Raw genomic sequence first — 23,617 nt, 5'->3', positions numbered from 1 at the left:
AGAAAATCAACTCTCCAACACATTTCGGATTGAAATGAAAGTGTCTCCTGTAGTGTGGTACTCACGCACTGCCTCCTGTTTGGGGTCGAGCGCACCGGTGGTCTCCTGGATCCGGCTCATCTTGTCCCGGAGCACGCAGACGCGCCGGCTCGTGGCGAGCAGCTCGTGCTCCAGCTCGTGGAAGAGCGAGCAAGCGTGTTTGGCCAGATCCGAGAGCTGGCGCAGGGTCCGGGACAGAGACACATTACTGAGGGCGCACAGGTCCTGGAGCAGAACACACTCCTCGTCCGCGTCCGCGCGCCTGCACAGCCACTGGGGCTCCACGATCCGCTTGGCAAATGGCATTTTGTCATGTAGTGTTTCAGTATAAAATCCACCTTTGGAGGGAAACACAAACAGGTTCCATGTAAAAAGCCAGACCCCCTCCTCCTCCTCCTCTTCCTCCGTTAGTCCAGGGTCTCTCGCGGCTCGTCCTCCATCCTTCGCTCGTTCTCTCCGGACGCACACACACACTCACACACACTGAACCGCACTGAGATCCGCCTCCGCCGCTCTGATCCCTCTCACACTCGCTGGCGTGTTTTTCTGCGCTTTAAACTCCGAATGCTTTTAAGGAAAGTCGCAGGGAAAACCTGGAGCGGAGTGCAGCGTCAACTGGATCCAGAGCAGCAGCCTTCCATTCATGAGACAGACAGATGTTTTCAAAGTCACTTTGCGTATAGCGAAAGAGCTTAAATAAGAGGTCTGCTACTTTTTTCCATCCCTTAATAGAGAAACGGAGCATTATTTTAAACAAAATATCAATGTTAAATATATTTTTTTAAACGTTAAAATAAATGTGTCATTTTAGTATTATTTATTTACTGTTATATATACTTCTACTACTATGTATTAACATAACCAGTTTTCATTTTAAGTTCATTTCAAGTTTTAATAATTTGTTTGTGCTTTTCATTATTATTCGTTTTTCAAGTTTTTTTTTTTTGAGTTTTAGAACTTAGTCACCAATTATTTTTTTGTTTAAGTTTGTTTTATTCAAGCTTCTAATCTAATATTTATATTTTATTTAAGTCTTAGGTAAACCCTTGATTTTAAGGTGACGTAGTTGCACGTTACTACATGTACTTATAGTAATAACAGTAAATTATGCATAATTACAAGTAACTAACCTTAAACCAAACCCTAACTGTATAGCAAGTACATGTGTTTAATTAATATTACTCAGGACTTATTTAAGTAAGTACAATATAACTACGTCAACTTAAAATATAGTGTAACCCAGTTTTATTTCAATTAACAAAATTAAATAACTTATTAAATACAAATAAATAACTATTTTTAATAGTTTCAGTTAAAAAGAACAACACTGGTATGAAGTCATACATTTATTACATTTAAATTTGACTTAAAACACTTAAATATGATGTAAAAAAAAGTTTTAGTTGAAGTTCTAAACTTAATGTTGTAATATCGTATTAATACCTCTCCTTCACTGCATGTTTTCATTTAGATCAAACAGTAATTGCTGGATCCACTGCTTTAAAGTCTGGGTACATTATATGCGTTCAGCTAAATTTAAACAACAAATATAATTAATGAACCAATAATATGATGCAAAAGAAACTATGAAAGCAAAAATAGATATCAATATCAAACCAAACCACACGGAAACCTGACTTGACGTATGAAACTTACCTTAGACATATCGCTTCCCCGTTTGACAACTTGCACTGGTTTCTCAGAATAGAATAGAACTTGATGCTCATTATATTAACACGTTTAATAACCCGCAAAACAATAACTGACCTTTTAGTGGACAAACATTCTTCTTTGCATTGATGGTGTGAAACATCAGTAATAATGCGTTTCCACACTTCAACCTCATGCAGGTGTGTGTGTGTGTGTGTGTGTGTGAGAGAGAGAGAGATTCCTGTGGGGAGGCGTCACTGAGAGTGTCTCATTCACATTTGCTGAGTGAGGATTTCACTAAAGCCTGATAAGAACAGAAGAGCTCACGTCCCTAAAGCCCTTCCTACTGCGCCACTAACACTACAGTACTCACACAGAACTGCCGTCGCTGCAACACACACACACACACACACACACACACACACACACACACACACACACACACACACACACACACACACACACACACACACACACACACACACACACACACACACACACACACACACACACACACACACACACACACACACACACACACACACACACACAGATCCCTCTAGTGGCAGAACCTCAGACTTTCTGTTGATCTGGAGTTCATGCTTCACAATCAGGGTCAAGGGGCCAAGCTTACAATTTGATTTAAAATAAATTATATTCAAGTTATCTAACTGAATTAAAATGCTAATAATACAGTGCAGAGGTTTGCATAGACTATTTTTGCAACACTGAATTTATCTTCATCAACTCTGAATTTTATTCATACGAGCAGAAAACTGAAAGCTGTGTGTCGTCTGGAATATAAGTTTCAAAGACATTCTTGTTCGTCCTATTGTGCACTGTCAAACCAATTTTTTTAATAATATATATATATATATATATATATATATATATATATATATATATATATATATATATATATATATATATTTTAATAATAAATATGAACCTACATTAATAAACACCAATAAAATATATTATTTTATTATGAAAATAAATACATCTTATATTAATGACATGTAAGGTCAATAAAATAAATCTGAATAAAATAATTAAACTGTATATATAAATGTACTATAATTAAAAAAAAAAATACCCTAGATTAATAAATGTAAATAAAACATAATAAAATCTTTTTTTTATCAAATAAATATATTAATAAAGTATAAGTATATTTATAAATGTACATTAACCTAGATTAATAAATAAGATATAAATACAACACAATAAACAAACCATTATAAATAAACCATAACAAATATATAAATAATACATAATAAATACATACATACATACATACAGTGCAACTATATATACATATATACTGGTATATTTATAAATTAACAACCTAGATAATAAATGTTGTAACAAATTATTAGCTCATTAAATAATGGATAAATTAGATTGATAACAATAAAATATAAAATTGTATTATGAAAATAAATACATCTTATATTAATAAAATGTAAGAAGAATAAAATAAATGTGAATTATTAAATTAATTGAACAGTATACTTAAATAAATAAAAACATTATAAATGAATTAAAAAAATATAACAAAATCTAAATATTTTATAAGTAAAATTTAAAATATATAAATTATGAATATATTTATAAATGAGCATTACCCTATTAGATTAGTAACTAAAAATAAAACAAATTAAATATTTTATTATTAAAATAAATAAATATATGAATTAAAATCTAAATAAAAATAAATAAATGTATAGGCCTACATAATTATAAATAAATTAGTAAATTAATACATATTTACAACTGTACTGTACAAATATAAATAATAAATGTTAGACATGTTTGTTCATGATATAATGCATAAACTGGGACAGTGACAGCAGACAGGCAGAGAACCTCTGATCAACTGAAATGAAATAATAGACTTAAATAACACTTATCACTCAAACATGTTCATATAGTTCATGAGGTGAACTTGAGGAGAACTGACTTTACACATCCACGTGAGAGAGGAAGACCGGGTTATTTTGGGTTGATGGAGAGAGTGTGAGCCTCAGTCGTTTGACCTCTGACCTCTACAATGCTTGTGTCTATGTGAGACCAGCACAGCTGCCACAAGTGAGTGTGTTTCTATATATACGTCTATTTGCGTGCGTATGTTTGTCTAAATATACGTGTGTATGCTAAAACGACCGTCTCATCTGTGACTCCAACTGCTCGAGACACTGTACCCGCGAGAACAGGGATTCAGAGGCTTTCAGAAGCCAGTGTTTTAGTGTTTTACATTTGAATTCATTATTTCTGTGAGCAAAGCAGGCAGAGAGGAGAGAGCTATAGAAACTGAGAGCTGTTGTTGAACTGGATTTGAATCTGTAATCTGGCAGAATGGAGTAAAAAACCCTCACGTGACCTAAATCCGTCTGTATTGATGCGATTGTTTGCTTTGGGGGTTGGGCGTAGATATTAAATATGAATGAGTAATTCAGAAAAACAAAAGACCCTAAAAAGCATTTAGATGCTTGAGTCACACTTCAAAATGTCAACATGTCACTGCATTTTAATAGCAGAATGTCAAAGCAACTGCTTTCACATCATTAATGCTCAATGTCTTGTAATGTATTAAGTGTTTTAGAGATTTTTGTCTTCATTTTCAACGCTATCTCTTGTTTTAGCATTTTAAACTTCTTTTCTGAATAGTTGTGCCTGAAAAGTGAGCCTGTGTGGGCTTTCATTCAAATAAATGCCACTAACTTTGACGTTTTCTTATCTAATGCAATGACATTCACACATTAGGTGTGATCTAAGTGTCCAGATACGCTGTGGTGGACTCTGTGGAAGTGAGGCCCGGACGTGGTTTATGTCATATGTTTTCATAATGTCAGTCTCTATTGTCCTGTTGTTTGGCTTATTCCACAGTCGATCTGCTGCGCGCGCGACGGACAGAACAATGATGCCGATATCAGACACTGAGGTCACACCATTACACACTCAATACAAACATGTAGCGCTACATATCGATTTACTCAGTGTTTTACATTTAAACCGTTAAAAGACATACTTGGAGCAAAGTGTTTTGATCAATAGCTGGTATTTTATGCATGATCTGGACTGATGCGTGATTGCTGTTATCAGGCCCGTTTGGAATGTTTGTCGATGGAATTCTGCATTCGAATGCCTGATGTTTACAAAGTTACAAATTAATTGGAATTTGGAATCAAATCTAAAGAGTAGTGCTGGGCGGTTTGACCAAACATTGATATCACGTTTTATTTTTCAAAATTATGCCGGTTTCCGTTTTTTTTTTCATGCAGTCAGGTGTTCAATGCATTTTTCTACTGGTTGAGAGAGAAATTACTGCAGTAAATTGACTTAGGATGGTCTATTTTACTGTCATTAGTGAATATTGTAGAATAATTCCACACTAGTAATACAGGTTTAAATGGCCCCAGAAAATTATGCTGTTGTTTACAAATAAGAGCCATTCATGATTCTAATGAAGTGAGGAATCAGAATGCAAAGACAATTGCAGTCAAAATACAGAACTTTTATTTTAAACAACACAATTAGAACAACTTGGAATACTTTTGCTAGTTCAAGTACAAGTCCAGGAACATTACGTGCATTCAAGTAAATATAAAAAGAAAACTTAAACTTGTCTTGCATTGCTTTTGAGGTCTATAAAAAAATAGTAAAACAAAATTATGCAACTTGCATTAGTTATTCCTTCAAAAGTATTGCTTCGAAACCAGAACAAACATAAAATAAATATAAAGTGCAACATGGCACACAGGATTATCCTGTATAATGGATGTTCGTGTTGCCGCCTTTGGCGAGAATATTAGCCCGACAGCACTCACATAAAATGGTTGTTTGGTCGACGTCGGACAACAGACCCGGCTCCTCTTTTTGTCACAAGTTGTCCTTCTGTGTCATGCTGTACTAATTCTTCAGCATCCATCGTCCATGTAACGTAACAGAGCACTGCTGTTTGTTTACCCTCACTCGTCGCTGCTTAGAAGTGCAACATTGTAAAGGGTCCGTCTGAAACAGTGTCGCGCAGCGTAACGTTTGTTCGGAACGTTGTGAAATTAAATACACCGGTATGGCGGTTTATTCAAAATCAATATCGTGACGAAAATATAAACCGGTTTTCGGTTTGAACCGGTTTACCGCCCAGCACTACTAAAGAGATCAAATAAGAATCCACCAAGTTTCTACTGGATAAACAGACATTCTGACTGAATAAACTGGGAATTGCTGTTTATCCAGTAGGATCTTAATTGATCCTTTTAGGATTGGTTCCAAATGATAGGATTTCGATTAGCATTCCTTTAGGATTTTTTGACAAGGGACGAATCCCTCACTGCACTAAACGCTTGTTTATTAAGTATTTTGGCAATTTTGATGACGTTTTCTGTTAAAGATAGGAGGTTTGCTCTATTTAACATATTTTACTGTATTAAAGTCCATTCTATATTATTAATCTTGAACACATTTTATTACAATATTTTCCATGATAGTTACCACACAAGCTGGAAATTGGTCTCTGGCCTCACTATACACACAATACACACACTTAGTTTAACTTGTTTGCAGATGTTTTTAGTCAGAACCAAGACGTTATATTATAGCCTAAAACACTTTCAATTATAAAGTTCTGTCATGAAACTCTAGATGGACAGATTTGCTGTAGCAGTTGCAGTGCGCTTTCAGAAACCCTCCTCCTTCCCCAGCTCCACCTGTATAGATCTGTCACATCCATTACCATGGCAGAGAGTTGTCATGACAGAACTATACTGAAAAAATAATCTCGGTTTTCTTAAGAATAACCTCTGATTTGCTTTCTTGCAAATAAGGTCCACAGGAGAAATTCAGTTTACAATTAATAATAGTTCCTAAATACTTAAAGATCTTCACAGTTTCCACAGGCTAATAACATGATTCCTGTTAGGGGCTCTGAAAGATTTAAAATCAATTATTTTAAGGTGTGTAGATTGTGGGCCTAGTAATTTTTGAGTATTGATAATAACATCACAAACAGAAATAAACCTGACCACTAGTCCACAACTCTATATTCTATAGCACATAAAGCACTATGAAAGCACTATAAATGCCTCATTCATACGGTTGAATACCTGAAGACTCTTCATGACTACAACTACAGTTCTTGTTTTCCTTGCCACAAATGGTGTTATCTTGTCCATGTTGGGGGAACCTATCAATTTCCAACACAAACTATCTGAAACACATTAGATTCGGCAGTGAAACAAGCTCTCGAAACAAACAGAAAAGGGTCTTCAGAGGTCACGACCTGTTGCTCCACTCGCCATACCTGCACAATTGATTCTCTACGGTCTTCATGCTTGAGTCAGATATGAGAAAACCAGAGAGATGAACTCACGGCAAAAGTGTTAAAGTTAACTATATGGTAATATCGAAAATAACTTTTACTGTTTATCTTCTGATCATCAGTCCAAAAATAATGTTCTTCTTCCTCATTATTTTTGTCTTGTTTTCCAGTGAAAATTTCTGAAGATTCTTAAATTAAGTTCAAAAGAAGAACAAATATGTGCCAATAGGCCGAGAAAAATCAACCTCAAAGGCAAAACAAGTTCTCAGAACCCATTGACATATTTGTTATTGTATTAAGCGTAAACTCACTTAATTTCGAGAATTTTGCATCTCAAGTAAATGTATTTTGATTTTAGAAAACGTTTAGATATTTTTATGGGAAAACAAAACAAAAATACTGGTGTAGATACTAATCTTTTGCAGTGCATTCAACATTTAATGACACTTTATGAACTTAAGAATATATGCTCCGATTTAAGACCTTTTTTAAGGCCTTAATTTGTGAAAGGGGGAATTAAGACGTTTAAAGCCCACTGAAGTGCCTTGAAACATGCAGCATTATTTAATGTGTTGGAAGTAATTCCACTGAAACAGTAAGACAGGGCGGGACATATCAAACAGCTCCTCCCCCTTTTTAAACTGCCAATAGCGGTTCGTTTATATCAGCTCAGCAAGGCTGCAGTTTTCTCCTAATCTCTAAACGTTTCTTCTCCTGATCTCTATATCACTTTAAAATACAGCATTCTGTGTAGAGTTCAAATCAGTCCAAAACCTTTTCTGGTCTGCGAAACTTGATCATATGATCCGCTCTGTGCTATTGTGTCTCTGGACCGGATCTGCGGCTGTTCAAGTGACACTAACGTGAAACCAGACTTCATTCGCCCGCATGGATATTGTAAGCATATTTACACTCTCTGAATTGTTCCCTATCCCCTAAAATATAGTGCACTATGTGCCATTCACCATGAAGAAAATAGTAAATGTGTGAACATAATTTCAGCAGCAGCTTCAGTGTCTATTTATAATGTAGGGGGCGGAGCTTCAGATTCTAGAAAGCATTTGATTGGACAGAAAATCTGATGAGAAGATGAAGTGCAGAGTGATGTCATCAAAATCACTGATCCATATTGGTGGAAGTGAGAGACTACGTTTTGAATGCTTAAATCTTCTAAATGCGAATTTTGTCATTGTTTTGGAGCACATTAGCTTATAGATAACAGTAAGTATTCATAATAAATAAAAGACAAAAAACTTCAATTTTGATTTCATGGAGACTTTAAGGCCTTTTAAAGACCCACAGAAAACCTGTTATATATTCATCATGGACAACTTAAAACAGATTCTACAAATGTGCAAGGCAAAACACACCACATCTGTCATATTCTCACATAATTCCACAGGTTTATTGACACACTCATAGACAGAACATTCCCACTCCTGCATCAGAACACAGTGTATGAGAGATTTGTTCAGTATCAAAAACACACAACGTGGCAAACAACAAGCTTGCAAAGTCAGCATTTTTTTGTTTTTTGCATAGAAAAGTATTTAGCACACGTTTGAACAAAATCATGTTTTTTTTGCAGTCACTGGTTTTTATTTGATGCAGTTTTTTTTAACAATCAACTTTTTTTTTTTTTATAATTACTGTTATTACCCCCCCAAATAATTTTTAGGCTAGCAAGAAATACTTAAGATATTACTAAAAATGTGAAATAATAGTTAAGGATATGACAAGCCATAAAAGGAAATGTAAAAGAAAAAAATGGACATTTTGATGAATGTTTTTTGTAATACATTACAAGCACAATCACTGGATCGTCGTCACTGATCTGAGGTTAACGTGGCATTCAACACGTATGTCTAGATATCCTAACATTCCTGTCCTGTATTGTCGAACAACTCGCATACAACATGCCGGCAGAACTAGTCGTGTAAAAATAAATGTTCATCTTCATGCATGAACACATACAGCCTTTAGGACACATCCATCTTTGCAAGATTATTCTACATTCATCTACATTATCATCAATATTCTGCATGGGAAAATCACACAACATCTGTCAAGGGTCACATCTAACCCCAAAACAAAAGAAAAAATAAAGAAAAATAACAGAAATTTTGAAAAAATATGTTTCTTAAAGAAAATCAAGCTTGATTTTTTGGTATTCCAATATAATTTTCACGATAATTAAACAGTTTTCCATCCCCAAATAATTATTAATAATTCCTTTAATGTAATATATATAGTGCTGTCAGATCGATTAATTGCCATTTATCACATCTAACATAAAAGCTTGCGTTTACATAATTTTTGTATGTGTGTATATATATGTATATGTGTGTGTGTGTATACTGTATATACACAGACATATATTATTATATTTGTATATATTATACATATACACACACATATATAATGTAAACAAACTTATATGTTAGATGCGATTAGTCTAGATGATCAGGTCATTATTTGTTGTGCTTACTTTTATGATTAAAATGTACTTATTGTCATTAAAAAATCTTTACAGGCTATACTTTATCCATAAGTCCATATAAATTATAATATTAGTTATGATAATTAACTAATCATTATTATATTATTAGTTATTTTATTCTTCTGCTCTTGTGGTGAAATGTGACTTGTTTCATGAGATTCGCCCTCATAAGCTTATTCTTGGTGGAACAGGATCCGCTTCAAACATATTCACGTTTATAGAAATTATGGTAACAGAAAATACAAAAAAAGTGATTTAAATCATAATCCGACATAATGGTGCAGTAATTGGATAAAACATTAGAGAATCAGATCCATTGCATAAACCATAAATTGATTACCAATTTCCTGGAATGAAGTTGAATACTGAAGTTTCCTCTTCACTGGTCTGCATAACTAACAGTTAGTTATGTTGGCATGATTCTGCTGAGTAAAAACAGGCAGGAACATACAAACACAAACCCAAACCCAAAAAAACTCAATCGTTTTTTGACAGAACAAATTTCCTAGAATTGTTCGCGCTCTCCTGTGGAGGTAAAATCCTCTTCCTGTGGTTGTGACACAGTGTTTGTGGCGTTTTAAAAGTGTTTGGTCACTTAAAGTAAGTATCCTGTCACGTGACTGAATTATAACTCAGAACCCAGAGTCCAGCGCACGCACGAGAAGGACAGAGAGCGAGAAAACGCGAGTGTGTGTGTCGGGTCAGGTTGACGCCACGGGCCGCAGCAACTCCAGCTGGGATTCCAGAGTAACTCGCTCCCGATGCACAACCTTACGAAGAGAGAGAGAGAGAGAGAGAGAGAGAGAGAAAGAGAGAGAGAGAGAGAGAGAGAGAGAGAGAGAGAGAGAGAGAGAGAGAAAGGGAACACAGAGGTAAACTAAAAGTGCTCTGATTATTTGAGATAAGCTAGGACGACTCGATCAAATTAAACTCAATTTCATTTCAACATTTCCTTCAGGCCTGTATGATATAAAATAAAATAAATACATAAAAAGCACTATTGTGACCTGAAGCCGAAAGTAAGTGATCTGATATAGATTTATCAAATCCAAATCCCCTAAAGCTTGTATGAAAAAAATAACTTGAATTTAAAGAATTTGAGTGGTTGCTAACCTTATATGAGCAATAGTACCAGTGATGCTTGACTAAGCACTAACAAGCTGATCCTCAATTGACAAATGTTGGGGAGCACACAGACATTTGTCAAATAAGGAATGCCACTGCTAGACAAAGTGACCCGAGGTCATGACCTTCGGATGACATCAGACAGAAAGGATGAAAGCAACTGGTCTGACACTTTTATTTCGACCTGTCTTCATTTGTCATTAAAGTCACGAATATCACATATCTTCTAGAACAATACAGACACACACTGTCAAACAGCCTTCAATTCACGTCATCTGACACCCGTCACGAACATCTTCTCAGATATCTGCACAGGTCTGACTGCTTTTGATTCAGAGTCTCTGATACCCCCGTATACTGTCCCAGACTTCATGCATGTCCACCGTGAAATGAATAGGCACTTCTGGATATTTCACTGTGCATGCTCATTTCAATATGTTGCCATCATCTAATGCTCTCTTCAACTTAATCTTTAAAACACTTATAAATAATTTAAAAACATTGTTACATGTCATTTTTAGCAAATTTCAAAATAACATCCATTTTTCATATTGTACATTATAAAGTTCTAACGCCTAAATTCACTTTTGATTGATTTAGTCACAATTGATTTAGTGTTTTATTTTGATTATTTATGGAATTTAAAAATAATCAATGCAACAATTACATCTTAAAATCCATTCACGGTCATCCTATTCTTATTCTGTACAGCTACTCTATACTTTATTTTCTCCAGCCAAATTAAATAAAATTATTATATTTTGTCAATTATATTTAAATAATGTCTAACTGTTATAGCAAGACAAGCTTGCGATGACATTATCTTATGATTTAAAGGGGCCATGAACTGAGAAATATTTTTTTTCTTGAGCGTGTGACACATATGTGGTCATCATACCATAAGAATATCCTGTAAGTTTCAGAACTGAAAACTTCCATGTTAGTCCAAAAACAGCTTTTATAGTAACCAAGCCCAGCGAACGACTCGTTGTGGAATGTGCCTATAGATCTTCTGAAGCCTCTGCAGAAGAAAATTTGGCCCCGCCCACTGGCGTGTTAGTGAGACGAAGAGGACGAGGAGCAAAGAGCTATAAGTGGATCACTGGACTATATAACAATACCAGACAAAGGATCCTAATGCTAGGAATGTGGTTATTTATTTTCAACAATGTGAATGTCTCAGAACATTATTTATTTGTATTCGGCACATTTTACTTTGGATTATTTGGTAAATCAGTTGCAATTTCGGCGCAGTCTTTGCAAACAGACTTTTACGATGTGGACTTGACAATAATGCCACTAAATGTAAGTAACTGTGTTAATTCTAATGCCTGATCTGTGATCAGTGATTGCTGATATGTAATGATTATTGTACAGATCTAAATATAATGCTATAATCAACACTTTTCACGATTAGTTAACCATGAGAGCTGTAAAAGTAAAAACGCGCAAAAATTTTCTCACAGCCAATCACAGCAGTGGGCGTTAACACTGAAGTCTCACAGCCAATCACAGCAGTGGGCGTTAACACTGAAGTCTCACAGCCAATCACAGCAGTGGGCGTTAACACTGAAGTCTCACAGCCAATCACAGCAGTGGGCGTTAACACTGAAGTCTCACAGCCAATCACAGCAGTGGGCGTTAACACTGAAGTCTCACAGCCAATCACAGCAGTGGGCGTTAACACTGAAGTCTCACAGCCAATCACAGCAGTGGGCGTTAACACTGAAGTCTCACAGCCAATCACAGCAGTGGGCGTTAACACTGAAGTCTCACAGCCAATCACAGCAGTGGGCGTTTACACTGAAGTCTCACAGCCAATCACAGCATTGGGCTTTTACACTGAAGTCTCACACAGACACGCCCCTTAAACAGAGCGTTCAAATCAGAGGCTAAAATCAGGGTAGGAAAAATTCCTTTTATTTCTAAACTATGACCATTTTTGATGCAAAAATCATACTAGCATTATAAGTGCCCCCCTGGAAACATTATAAAATAATGACGTTCATGACCCCTTTAAAATGATATGAATTAAATTTAAAATTTACTTTAAAAATTTTGTTTTAAATATATATTTACATTTATTCGTTTAGTGTATGCTAAATGAATAAATGTACAAAAGTAATTCAATTACTACAAAAAAAGTAATTCAATAAAATTGAAAACAAAAGCAAACACTAATATGAGATTCATAGCATAGCGTGCAGTGGTCTGCAGGTTACCTGTTTCCCAGAATGCAGTGCAACCTAATCTGCACATGAGCATTTATCAGCCTAGCGTCTTTCACTTTTCATTTCCCTCACTCTCTCTTTCTGCTCTCCCTGTCAGTGGTAAAATGCATTTCCAAGCGTGCGCGCGCACACACACACACACACACACACACACACACACAAACGCACGCGCACGCACACACACACACACACACACACACACACACACACACACACACACACACGCACGCACGCACGCACGCACGCACGCACACGCACACGCACACACAGCTGCTGCAGGATGCACTATTTTAAAGAAGACAACTGCTTGAGGCCGAGTCTAAGCTTGCATTTTTAGAAAGCCAGACTGTGTGTGTGTGTGTGTGTGTGTGTGTGTGTGTGTGTGTGTTCATTGAGCGGATCTCTGAATAAATTGAGGACTGCAACTCTAAATCATCTTCAGTCACTCAATAACTCTTGAAGGTAACACAAGCCGTCTGTGTGTATATATAAAAGCAGCATGCGCTCGATAAGAGACAAGAGACATGTGACCAGTCTGGGTGGGGGTGTCGGAAATAGTATGTGCTGCCCAACCAGAAAACTAACCTAAAACTAATGTGTGAGCAGACCGCTTCAATCTTCAGATCCTATCATATTGAGACTGCTAACATCTTCAGCATCACTGGCCTGCGTTTCTTTATTAATGCTTCTTGGAATAAGCATGTGTAAGAACTATTCCTGTACCGTGTGTGTGTGGATATGGCTGACACACCTTTAGCTGTTGCTGTAGTTCACTGTTGAGACGTGTCAGGACTGCGTTGGTTTCTCGGTTCTTCCTGATGGCCATCTGGATCTCTCTCTTCTGCTTGGGTGGAGGCCTGGAACACAACACGATAATCATCATTAGCGCTGTCTGCACGTGTGGATGAGCTTTTAATGATGTTCAATTCAGGATCCCACTTGTTTAGCGTTTATAAATCACTGATACAAGCTGTTTGTTCCCTAATGTTTTGTGTAAGAGGGGTGTCTATTGATATATTCATTTTAGGATTTATATTTAATATTATATTTTTATTTCATTTATATGACTATTATTATTTTTGTAGTTTCTAATGTACATATTTGCTTTATATCTAAATCTATATATATATATATATATATATATACATATATACAATTGTGGTCAGAAGTAATGGCACCCCTGGTAAATATGATCAAAAATGGCTGTAAAAAAATAAATCTGCATTGTTTATCCTTTTGATCTTTCATTCAAAAAATTTGCACAAATCTAACCTTTCATTGAAGTAAAAAAAAAAAAATGAAAGTGGGGGGGAAATCACATTATGAAATAAATGTTTTTATCCAAAACATGCTGGCCACAATTATTGACTCCCTGTTATTAAATACTTTTTGCAATCTACTTTTGCCAAGATATCAGCACTGAGTTTTCTCCTATAATGCCTGATGAGTTTGGAGAACACCTGACAAGAGATCAGAAATCATTCCTCCATACAGAATCTCTCCAGATCCTGGAGATATAATCTCTATTTCTATTAAATATAAAGTACATTTAATACTTTATATTTAGTTAATGTATTAATATTATCATTATAATTATTATTATTATATATTTTTTTCTAATTTACATATTTGCTTAATTCTTTATTTATTTGTATAAGTAATATTTCGTTATAATATTATTGAATTTTTTTCTAATTTATTTGCTTTTTATTTATTTTTGATATGTAATCTTTAAACCATAAAATGCTGTTGTAAACACTGCCATTCTTGTTCATTTTTAGATTAATAAAAATGAATAAAATAAAGATATATGTACCTCTGTGTAGATTTGGTCAGTGTGCCAGCAGAGTACGGCGTGGTCAAGGGGGGCGTGGCACTCAGGCTTTCTGGGTGGAGCTTTCTTCGGACTGGCTTCTGAGGGGCGTGGCCTTGTTGCACCACTGTGGAATCCTGGGAAGTGGTTTAAATGTTGCAGGTAGACTTTGAGAGAAACTTCCCATATCGGTAAACTATCATCAAACATGCCCTACACATCAGTACACTGAAGAGCAGTAGAAGATGCATTATGTTGATGGTCTGAGATATGGAGCCCTATTTAAGGGTCTCAGATGAGGCGTTAGGTGCTGGTTTAATGGAGAGGGGTCAGTTCTTACCGATTTTGGAGGTGCCAGGTCTTCTGTGCTGAGAGCTCCTGTCACGGCGGTCTCCTGCTGTAAGAGGAAGATGAGTTTGAGATCAGGAGGCTTTCAATGTTAGTTTTCCAAAGCAATTTGTAACATTAACCAAGACAACCGCACATTTATGAGCATCTGTTATCATGCTGGGCTTCATTAATTCCTTATTTTTCATTTATACTACCGTTCAAAAGGAATCGGTAAGATTCTTTCAGGTCTTTTATGGAGTTACGCATGTTTATTTTCCATACACATGCAATTAAATTTGAAATTTTAAGCTTAAATGGAGAGAAGAATAAGAAGATAGATGAAAGTTAATGTATCCACATATACAACAGACTTCCTTAAAGAGCCTCTATTATGCTTTTTCAAATAGTACCTTTCATGCAGAGTGTAATACAGCTGTTTGTGAATGTAAAATGTCTGCAAAGTTTCTAAGATCAAAGTGCAGATATGGAGTTAGTGTCTTCTAAAAGAAAGAACCGATTCTGAACTGCTGAAACGAGTTGTCAGTAATTCCAGTCCTAATTCCTGTTACATACCCAAGTAACAATGTAACAAATTTGCTTAATGCCAGTCTATGGTCTTCATTGGCTGCCGGCGAACGACATCTGCTTTGACCCTAAAACACTGTAGTTGTAGCAGAGACTGGAAGAGTTTGGTTCATGTGTCGATATGTTGAGAAGACGCTGTTTTCTGTGAAAGCAAATCCTTGCATGAGGACTCGCGCTGGAATTGATCGGTAAAACTGACGCCATTGTTACTGTTTGTATCACTGTGAATCAAGTTCTAAGGAAAATTTCCACAGCTGAAATTCAGATTTGGTAATGGGTGTTTGGTTTCCGACCAACTGACCAATCAGAGCAGAGTAGACTAATCACAATAGCCTAGGCCTTCTGACCAATCAGAGCAGAGTAGCTCTCAGAAAGGGTTGGGTTTAGAGAGACTGAATCCTTGATCGAACCGATTCAGACACTGTGATTAAATAGGTAATGCTGCAAAGGATAGTGTGAGAAAATTAAAGTGCTTTTGACCTTGGATGCATGTAGACCTACAGTAGGAGACGTCAAAACAAAATTAGGAACCTTTAAAATATCATAATAGGGGCATACTAGTCTGCATTTTCCCTTAGTCCTCTTTCCAAAAGCAGCAATTTCCGAGTCTCTCACACAGAGGATGTGGGCAAAGAAAAAGTCGAGACGTAGAAGTGAAGGCCACATTAAATTCTTCCCTCGCTCTTTAAAGTGAATTACACAGTTCTCCCTCAACGCTGGCTCAGGATACGACACAGTGTGCGTTCATGGATCACTGAGGGCGTAACATCAATCCCGACATTCTCAGTAAAGTCTCTCTGGCTTACAACATCCCACTTACACTGTTATATTTCACACAAATATGACTACTGTTCATTTAATCATGCGTGACTGGAACGTCCATATTTCCACGCTATCGTACTCTGTCAGTGTAGTGTAAACATTCAATCACTTCGCAAAAAATGCAATACGTTGGCTAAAAAGCCCCCGCCGCTCAGGACTGTGGTCGTTGTGGCACAGGGAATCTGTTCCTTATGGCACAATGAAAAGTAATAGCAGAAACAGGCCAATTGCAAGGCTGTAAATTTGTCTAAATAGTCATAAATGATTTGATTTGCTGCGACAGGAGTTATTTCCCCCAGCTACCCTCGGGACAAAACACAAGAGTTATGACCGCAATGCAGCCGCGTGAAGGTAACGGTGCCCATCGCCGCCTATAAAACTCAGAAGGACCATTACATGGGCAAAGGAGTGTTAAATACAGTGTTCTTACAAACAGTACAAAGACTTGGAAAAACTGTGACCGAGCCGAACACCTGCCCAGTATAACCTGTGTGAGAGAAACATAGCTTAGCTGGATAGGGTCAAATATTCTAAACCGGTCAGTTAAAGCTGTTTAGCTCATGGATACAGTCATCTGCATTAACAACAGCGCCACCTGTTGTTTGCATAAAGTAATGAGCTGTGAGTTTATGTCACACAGTAATATTACACAAAATATAAAGGAATAAGCACAAAGAATTAATTATATTTACCAGAGGATAGCAAAGTTTAAAGAAATGAAAAGAGAGAGAAAAAAGCTTCCTTTATACCTGCAGCTTTATTTTGCACTGTTTTTATGATCTTTTAAAATTAATCAATTAAAAAAATTCAATATTTAAATAAATAGATAACTTTTAGGAGACATGATTCATAATTGATTCTGATAGAGTTTGCTAAGCCAATGACGCAATACTCCAAAAAGCATAAAATTACAAAAGCAGACACATTAAAACCAATTTAAAAAAACAACTAGTTTCAAAAAATAATTTATTTAAAATAAAATAAAAATAATAATAATATAATTAAATAATAATATTACTATTAATATATGATATAATATTCTAAAATAAAATTACTATTATTCTCTCCAAATCTTTAAATTATTTTTCAGAAAAGACAGAAAGCCTTTTCCGTTTGAAAATGTCCGTCAACGGCAGGGAAAGAGTTAAAGGGGAATCATTACTATTGGTAAATCATTACTATTGGTCAACCTGTAGTTCACAAGAAAAAATATGGATACACAAGGTTTCTGCCTGATATTTAAGATTTTTGTTTAACTATTAGAGTGAAATTATAATAATCATTAAAAAAGTATATTTATCTTATGTAATTGGAGAAATAAATCCAGCCCTGATCCCCCCCTCAAATCGAGCCCTGCATATAACTATACAACCTTAATAAGTGAATAAATGATTATAAAGTGTTTCTGTAACAGGGACTGAGACAAACCATGGTTGTTTCCATAATATCACATCATAATAGTGAATACTGCATAAATATACTCAGTCTCTGATTCGTCAGCACTCGGGAGAGATGATGATAATAACATGGTGTGATTCAAGGTCAAACATGAATCTCCTGGTTCCTGCTCAGTTTAATTACAACTGAGCGCTTCCCCCTGAAGGAAACGGAGATCTGAGACGTAAACGAGTGGAAAGTAAGTGATGGAGGATGTTTTCAGAGACTGTTTCCATGACTTGTGCCCTGAGCTCTGAATAAAGCTCAATAATGAACACCTCAGGGATGCGCTGTTGTCTTTAGATCACAATGGACATAAAAAGCTGCAAAAGAGAACAAATCAAATGCAATATGAAATTGATCCCAGATACAATTAATCTGAAGCTGTCAGGTCTAGTCCCTAAACGAGATCCCGTGTCAATGTTATATAGGTCAGGTCATGCATCAGGTCATGCGGGCAAAACAATCCTCTTTGCCAGAACTGGGCACTTATAGAAAGGAAAACATGTTTCGGGGAAAAGGACAGATGCTAGATTTATGGCATACGTGACAAAGCACCATAAACAACGTCACAGAAATAGCCAAATGCACACGATTTATAATTGATAGAGTTTGCCAAGCTAACGATAGAATAATCATTAAAGCATACAAAAGCATATAGAAAATTGAAGGTAAAACAGTTGAAGGTAGGGCTGGGCGATATGGCCAAAAAATCATATCTCGGTATTTTTTGGTTAAATAGCGATATACGATATATATCTCGGTATTTTTTGGTTAAATGGCGATATACGATATATATCTCGGTATTTTCTACGTTTTTTAACATCCTGCTCAATGATATCCAAACAATGTTGATATTGAAGGATATGGAAACAAATATAGTGAATGTAATGTAGGCAATGCAATATATTATGTGCAAAAAGGTGGTTAAAATCACATTACATTGTAACATTACAAACGAAAAACAAATATAATTCTTTTGTTTTTAAAATGACTAAAGGCTAAACTAAAAATGAAAATAAAAACAAACAGCGCAAGTATTTATCTGTCAGTCAGCAACAGTTTCTGTCAGAGCATCTGACAGGGCAAGCTGCTTTAAACTTGTTAACTATATCTTACCAGTTATTTTAAAGCGCTTAATATAAGCTTGTGTCATGTTTAGGACAAATTGTAGGCTACCATGTACTTTCACTGCAGGAGCTCACACTGCGTCCTCCGCTATTTTTCAGATGTGCTCGTATCAAACTACTCTATCGATATAAACGGTATTGCCTCATTCCATATCGTGGGGATAAAAAATATCGATATATTGTACAAACTCGATATACCGCCCAGCCCTAGTTGAAGGTAAAACAAGTCCATTATTATATAGATTTTCTTAATACTACTTTATTGGAAAAAAATATTTATATATATAAATAAAAATGTTTCCTTCATTTCCTTTATCACTATTATTCCCTCATAATTTTGGACTATTTTAAGGAGCAAAAAAGGCATAAAATAAACGAAAGTAAAACAATTCCAAAATCAAGTCCATTGTTTTTTACATTTATTTTTATTTTGTATTTTTTAGTCAATGCTTTTATTCAATACAACTTTATTGGAAATAAAATACTATAATAATATATAAAAAAATATTTAACTATTTAATGGTATTATTCTCTCACGATTGTTTTAAATATAACAATCCTCTTTGCCAGAACTGGGCACTTATAGAAAGGAAAACATGTTTCGGGGAAAAGGACAGATGCTAGATTTATGGCATACGTGACAAAGCACCATAAACAACGTCACAGAAATAGCCAAATGCACACGATTTATAATTGATAGAGTTTGCCAAGCTAACGATAGAATACTCATTAAAGCATACAAAAGCATATAGAAAATTGAAGGTAAAACAGTTGAAGGTAGGGCTGGGCGATATGGCCAAAAAATCATATCTCGGTATTTTTTGGTTAAATGGCGATATACGATATATATCTCGGTATTTTTTGGTTAAATGGCGATATACGATATATATCTCGGTATTTTTTGGTTAAATGGCGATATACGATATATATCTCGGTATTTTTTGGTTAAATGGCGATATACGATATATATCTCGGTATTTTCTACGTTTTTCTATTTAAATTTTTTTTTCCGCCCAGCCCTAGTTGAAGGTAAAACAAGTCCATTATTATATAGATTTTCTTAATACTACTTTATTGGAAAAAAATATTTATATATATAAATAAAAATGTTTCCTTCATTTCCTTTATCACTATTATTCCCTCATAATTTTGGACTATTTTAAGGAGCAAAAAAGGCATAAAATAAACGAAAGTAAAACATGTCCAAAATCAAGTCCATTGTTTTTTACATTTATTTTTATTTTGTATTTTTTAGTCAATGCTTTTATTCAATACAACTTTATTGGAAATAAAATACTATAATAATATATAAAAAAATATTTAACTATTTAATGGTATTATTCTCTCACGATTGTTTTAAATATATTTTAAAGAGTATAAAAAAACATCCAAAAACTAAAGGTCAAACAATTCTAAGAAATACAAATATTATTTAGATTTATTTTTATGCAATGCTTTTTATTCAATACAACTTGATTTAAAAAAATATATATACAGGTCCTTCTTAAAAAATTAGCATATTGTGATAAAGTTCATTGTTTTCCATAATGTAATGATACAAATTAAATTTTCATATATTTTAGATTCATTGCACACCAACTGAAATATTTCAGGTCTTTTATTGTTTTAATACTGATGATTTTGGCATACAGCTCATGAAAACCCAAAATTCCTATCTCAAAAAATTAGCATATCATGAAAAGGGTCTCTAAACGAGATATTAACCTAATCATCTGAATCAACTAATTAACTCTAAACACCTGCAAAAGATTCCTGAGGCTTTTAAAAACTCCCAGCCTGTTTCATTACTCAAAACCGCAATCATGGGTAAGACTGCTGACCTGACTGCTGTATAGAAGGCCATCATTGACACCCTCAAGCAAGAGGGTAAGACACAGAAAGAAATTTCTGAACAAATAGGCTGTTCCCAGAGTGCTGTATCAAGGCACCTCAGTGGGAAGTCTGTGGGAAGGAAAAAGTGTGGCAAAAAACGCTGCACAACGAGAAGAGGTGACCGGACCCTGAGGAAGATTGTGGAGAAGGGCCGATTCCAGACCTTGGGGGACTTGCGGAAGCAGTGGACTGAGTCTGGAGTAGAAACATCCAGAGCCACCGTTCACAGGCGTGTGCAGGAAATGGGCTACAGGTGCCGCATTCCCCAGGTCAAGCCACTTTTGAACCAGAAACAGCGGCAGAAGCGCCTGACCTGGGCTACAGAGTAGCAGCACTGGACTTCAGGCATTTTGGCATTTCCTTCTCCCCAGTCTTCCTCCAGACTCTGGCACCTTGATTTCCGAATGACATGCAAAATTTGCTTTCATCCGAAAAAGGTACTTTTTACTTTACTAATATTTAGTACTAACATTTCAGTTGGTGTGCAATGAATCTAAACTATATGAAAGTTTAATTTTTATCATTACATTATGGAAAATAATGAACTTTATCACAATATGCAAATTTTTTGAGAAGATATATATATATATATAAATATATATATCCTCTATTTATTACAATTATTCTTGCATTTTTTAAACTTTATTTACTTATAAAAAGCATACAAAGAAATTAAAGGTAAAACAATTCCAAAAGAAGTCCAATATTATTTAGATTTATTTTTATTTAATACATTTTTATTCAACGCTTTTATTTAATAATACAACTTTATTGAAAAAGAAAAAGATTTCCCTATTTATTACTATTATTCTCACATTTTAAATTTTTATTTTATTTTAATGAGTTTAAAAATTCATAAAAAAAATTAAAGGTAAAACAATTCCAAATTGCCATCATAAAGCTAACCTTTTAAAACACTAATAATATTACTATGATGCCTCAAAAATGCAGAAAAGAGACTACAGATGGTGCCTGATTAAGACGTGTTGTTCTCTGTCCAATAATGACCTCAGAAAGCCATAACTCACACAACTATGAAAAATGAATTTCACGCAGTGATCACATTCCCCCTCACCGCTTTACAGAAGCCAAAAGTTAAAAGCATGAAGGGGTAAAAAGGCCATAAAGATGAAGGAACGCTTGCGGTCTGAGATGCTTAAAGCTCTCTGGAGGTTTCAGAGGAGTTATGAGTATTTGATCAAGCCAGAATCCCTTCATATAGAGTATGCGCTCATATCTCCATATCTTATACGAGTATTAGCTTTCATAGACACGCTTGAGCACAGATATCTGCAGGTGCTTGTGCTGTCAAAACAGTGTGTGTTTGTGTGTAATGTAAGCTGAGGTTGTGTAACGCTGATGAGTGTGTGTGATTTCATTGGGCTCCTGTGGCTTTATACTCTTATTAAACTGTGGGAAACTGCCGTCTCCTCCCAGCCTGCAGCCACAGAAACACGAGAAGACACACACATCAGGGAGTGTGTGCGGACAGAACGGTTGAAGAGGTGCAGGCGTGTTCACACACACTGAAAAGAGGAAGTGCAGACTTTTCAAAGAGGACACGTAATTAATAACTGAGAAAGAAACGATGACAGACAGCAGGAAGACTGTGTGTGTGCAGAATTTCACTGAGGAGATCCATTTCAATGAGCCAATTTATGTGATTAAAAAGGCAGATTTGGGTTCATAGAATGAACAAATTACATATATTCTTTAGACAGCTCCATATACAGCAGTGCAACTGACACTTTGATGCTTCAAAACGTTCATAAAGAGATCGTAAAACTAATCCATATGAATTGAGCGGTTTAGCCCAAAAGTTTCTGCAGAGACTCAATCGCTTTATATGATTGAAGATTGAAGAGATTGAATTTGGGCTCTTATATAAATTTAAACATTGATCAGCGAACATAAACAGAAGCTCAACCGAACCTGCTTGACACGCGAGAACAAACCTCATTGGCTCAAATGTGCTGTGTAACTAGGGCTGCACGATTCATTGAAATTAAATCAAAATTGTCCTATTGCAATTATGAAATTGTAAAGGCTCAAATTATTATTATTATAATTTTTTATTAAATAAATAAATGCACAGCATGTTTTGTGATCAGTAGTAAATGCTGCTCTGTCTGAAAGCACTGCGAGTTTGAGGCGCTTATAACGTTCATTTGAAAAAGCAACATGTGTCAAACATCTTCACAAACTTGCAATGTGAAGCGTTTATAATCCTGTTGTCCAACAAAAGACAACATTTAATAACATGTTTTTACTCACTTCATTTTGTCAGGCAAGTGTTTCAAATGGCCTTTTGTGAGCTGATGTGGATTCTTATCATAGAATGAGGAAGACAGTATATTGTTTTATAGTAAGTCTCTTCAGAAATTTTTTACTAAACCACTCAATTCATATGGATTAGTTTTACAATCTCTTTATAAACTTTTTGAAGCATCAAAGTGTCTCATTAATGGACAGAAATCTTCATTTGTGTTCCGAAAATGAATAAAAGTCTTACGGGTTTGGAAGGACATGAGGGTGAGTCATTAATGACAGAATTTAAATTTTTGGGTGAACTATCTCTTTAACCCTCTGAGGTCTAAGGGCATATTTTCACTTTTTCCTTCGATTTTACACATCTTAATAAATTCACCTTTTAAAGGCAATTACATAACATACTCCCATATGTTTTATATCAAAATGTGCAGAGTAAGCCCAGCTCTCATACTGGTGAGTTCACCACTT

The 23,617-nt window shown here is 35.3% G+C and overlaps 2 protein-coding genes across 11 annotated transcripts in view; both read right to left on the bottom strand.

Annotated features, from left to right (window-relative positions):
- Window positions 1–688, bottom strand: part of nhsa (Nance-Horan syndrome a (congenital cataracts and dental anomalies)) — a 108,083-nt gene extending 107,395 nt beyond the window's left edge. For 5 of the 8 annotated variants that reach the window (XR_013198336.1, XR_013198337.1, XM_077218578.1 and 2 more), the window contains exon 1: window positions 66–687. Coding sequence is in view for 6 of the 8 variants with exons in the window: in XM_077218578.1 (XP_077074693.1) it covers window positions 66–345 (280 nt within the window). In the remaining 2 variants the exon portion in view is untranslated. Of the gene's footprint in view, window positions 1–65 lie in introns of all 8 variants that reach the window. The other 3 variants (XM_077218576.1, XM_077218579.1, XM_077218577.1) reach the window with 1 other exon arrangement.
- A 7,707-nt stretch (window positions 689–8,395) lies between these two features.
- reps2 (RALBP1 associated Eps domain containing 2) overlaps window positions 8,396–23,617 on the bottom strand; it is a 62,429-nt gene continuing 47,207 nt past the window's right edge. For 2 of the 3 annotated variants that reach the window (XM_077218602.1, XM_077218600.1), the window contains exons 16-19: window positions 15,022–15,078; window positions 14,685–14,818; window positions 13,620–13,725; window positions 8,396–10,282 (exon numbers count right to left, since the gene is read on the bottom strand). In XM_077218602.1, coding sequence (XP_077074717.1) covers window positions 10,214–10,282; window positions 13,620–13,725; window positions 14,685–14,818; window positions 15,022–15,078 — 366 coding nt within the window. In that variant the 3' untranslated portion in view covers window positions 8,396–10,213. The remainder of the gene's footprint in view (window positions 10,283–13,619; window positions 13,726–14,684; window positions 14,819–15,021; window positions 15,079–23,617) is intronic. The other variant, XM_077218601.1, reaches the window with a different exon arrangement.

The sequence above is a fragment of the Siphateles boraxobius genome, unplaced genomic scaffold (assembly GCF_051911475.1).
Source record: "Siphateles boraxobius isolate OS27281-9 unplaced genomic scaffold, OSU_SipBor_1 77, whole genome shotgun sequence".
In the NCBI taxonomy this organism is placed as follows: domain Eukaryota; kingdom Metazoa; phylum Chordata; class Actinopteri; order Cypriniformes; family Leuciscidae; genus Siphateles; species Siphateles boraxobius.
Note: the sequence above shows the minus strand (reverse complement) of the source record. Positions and strands in the feature narration are given on the sequence as shown.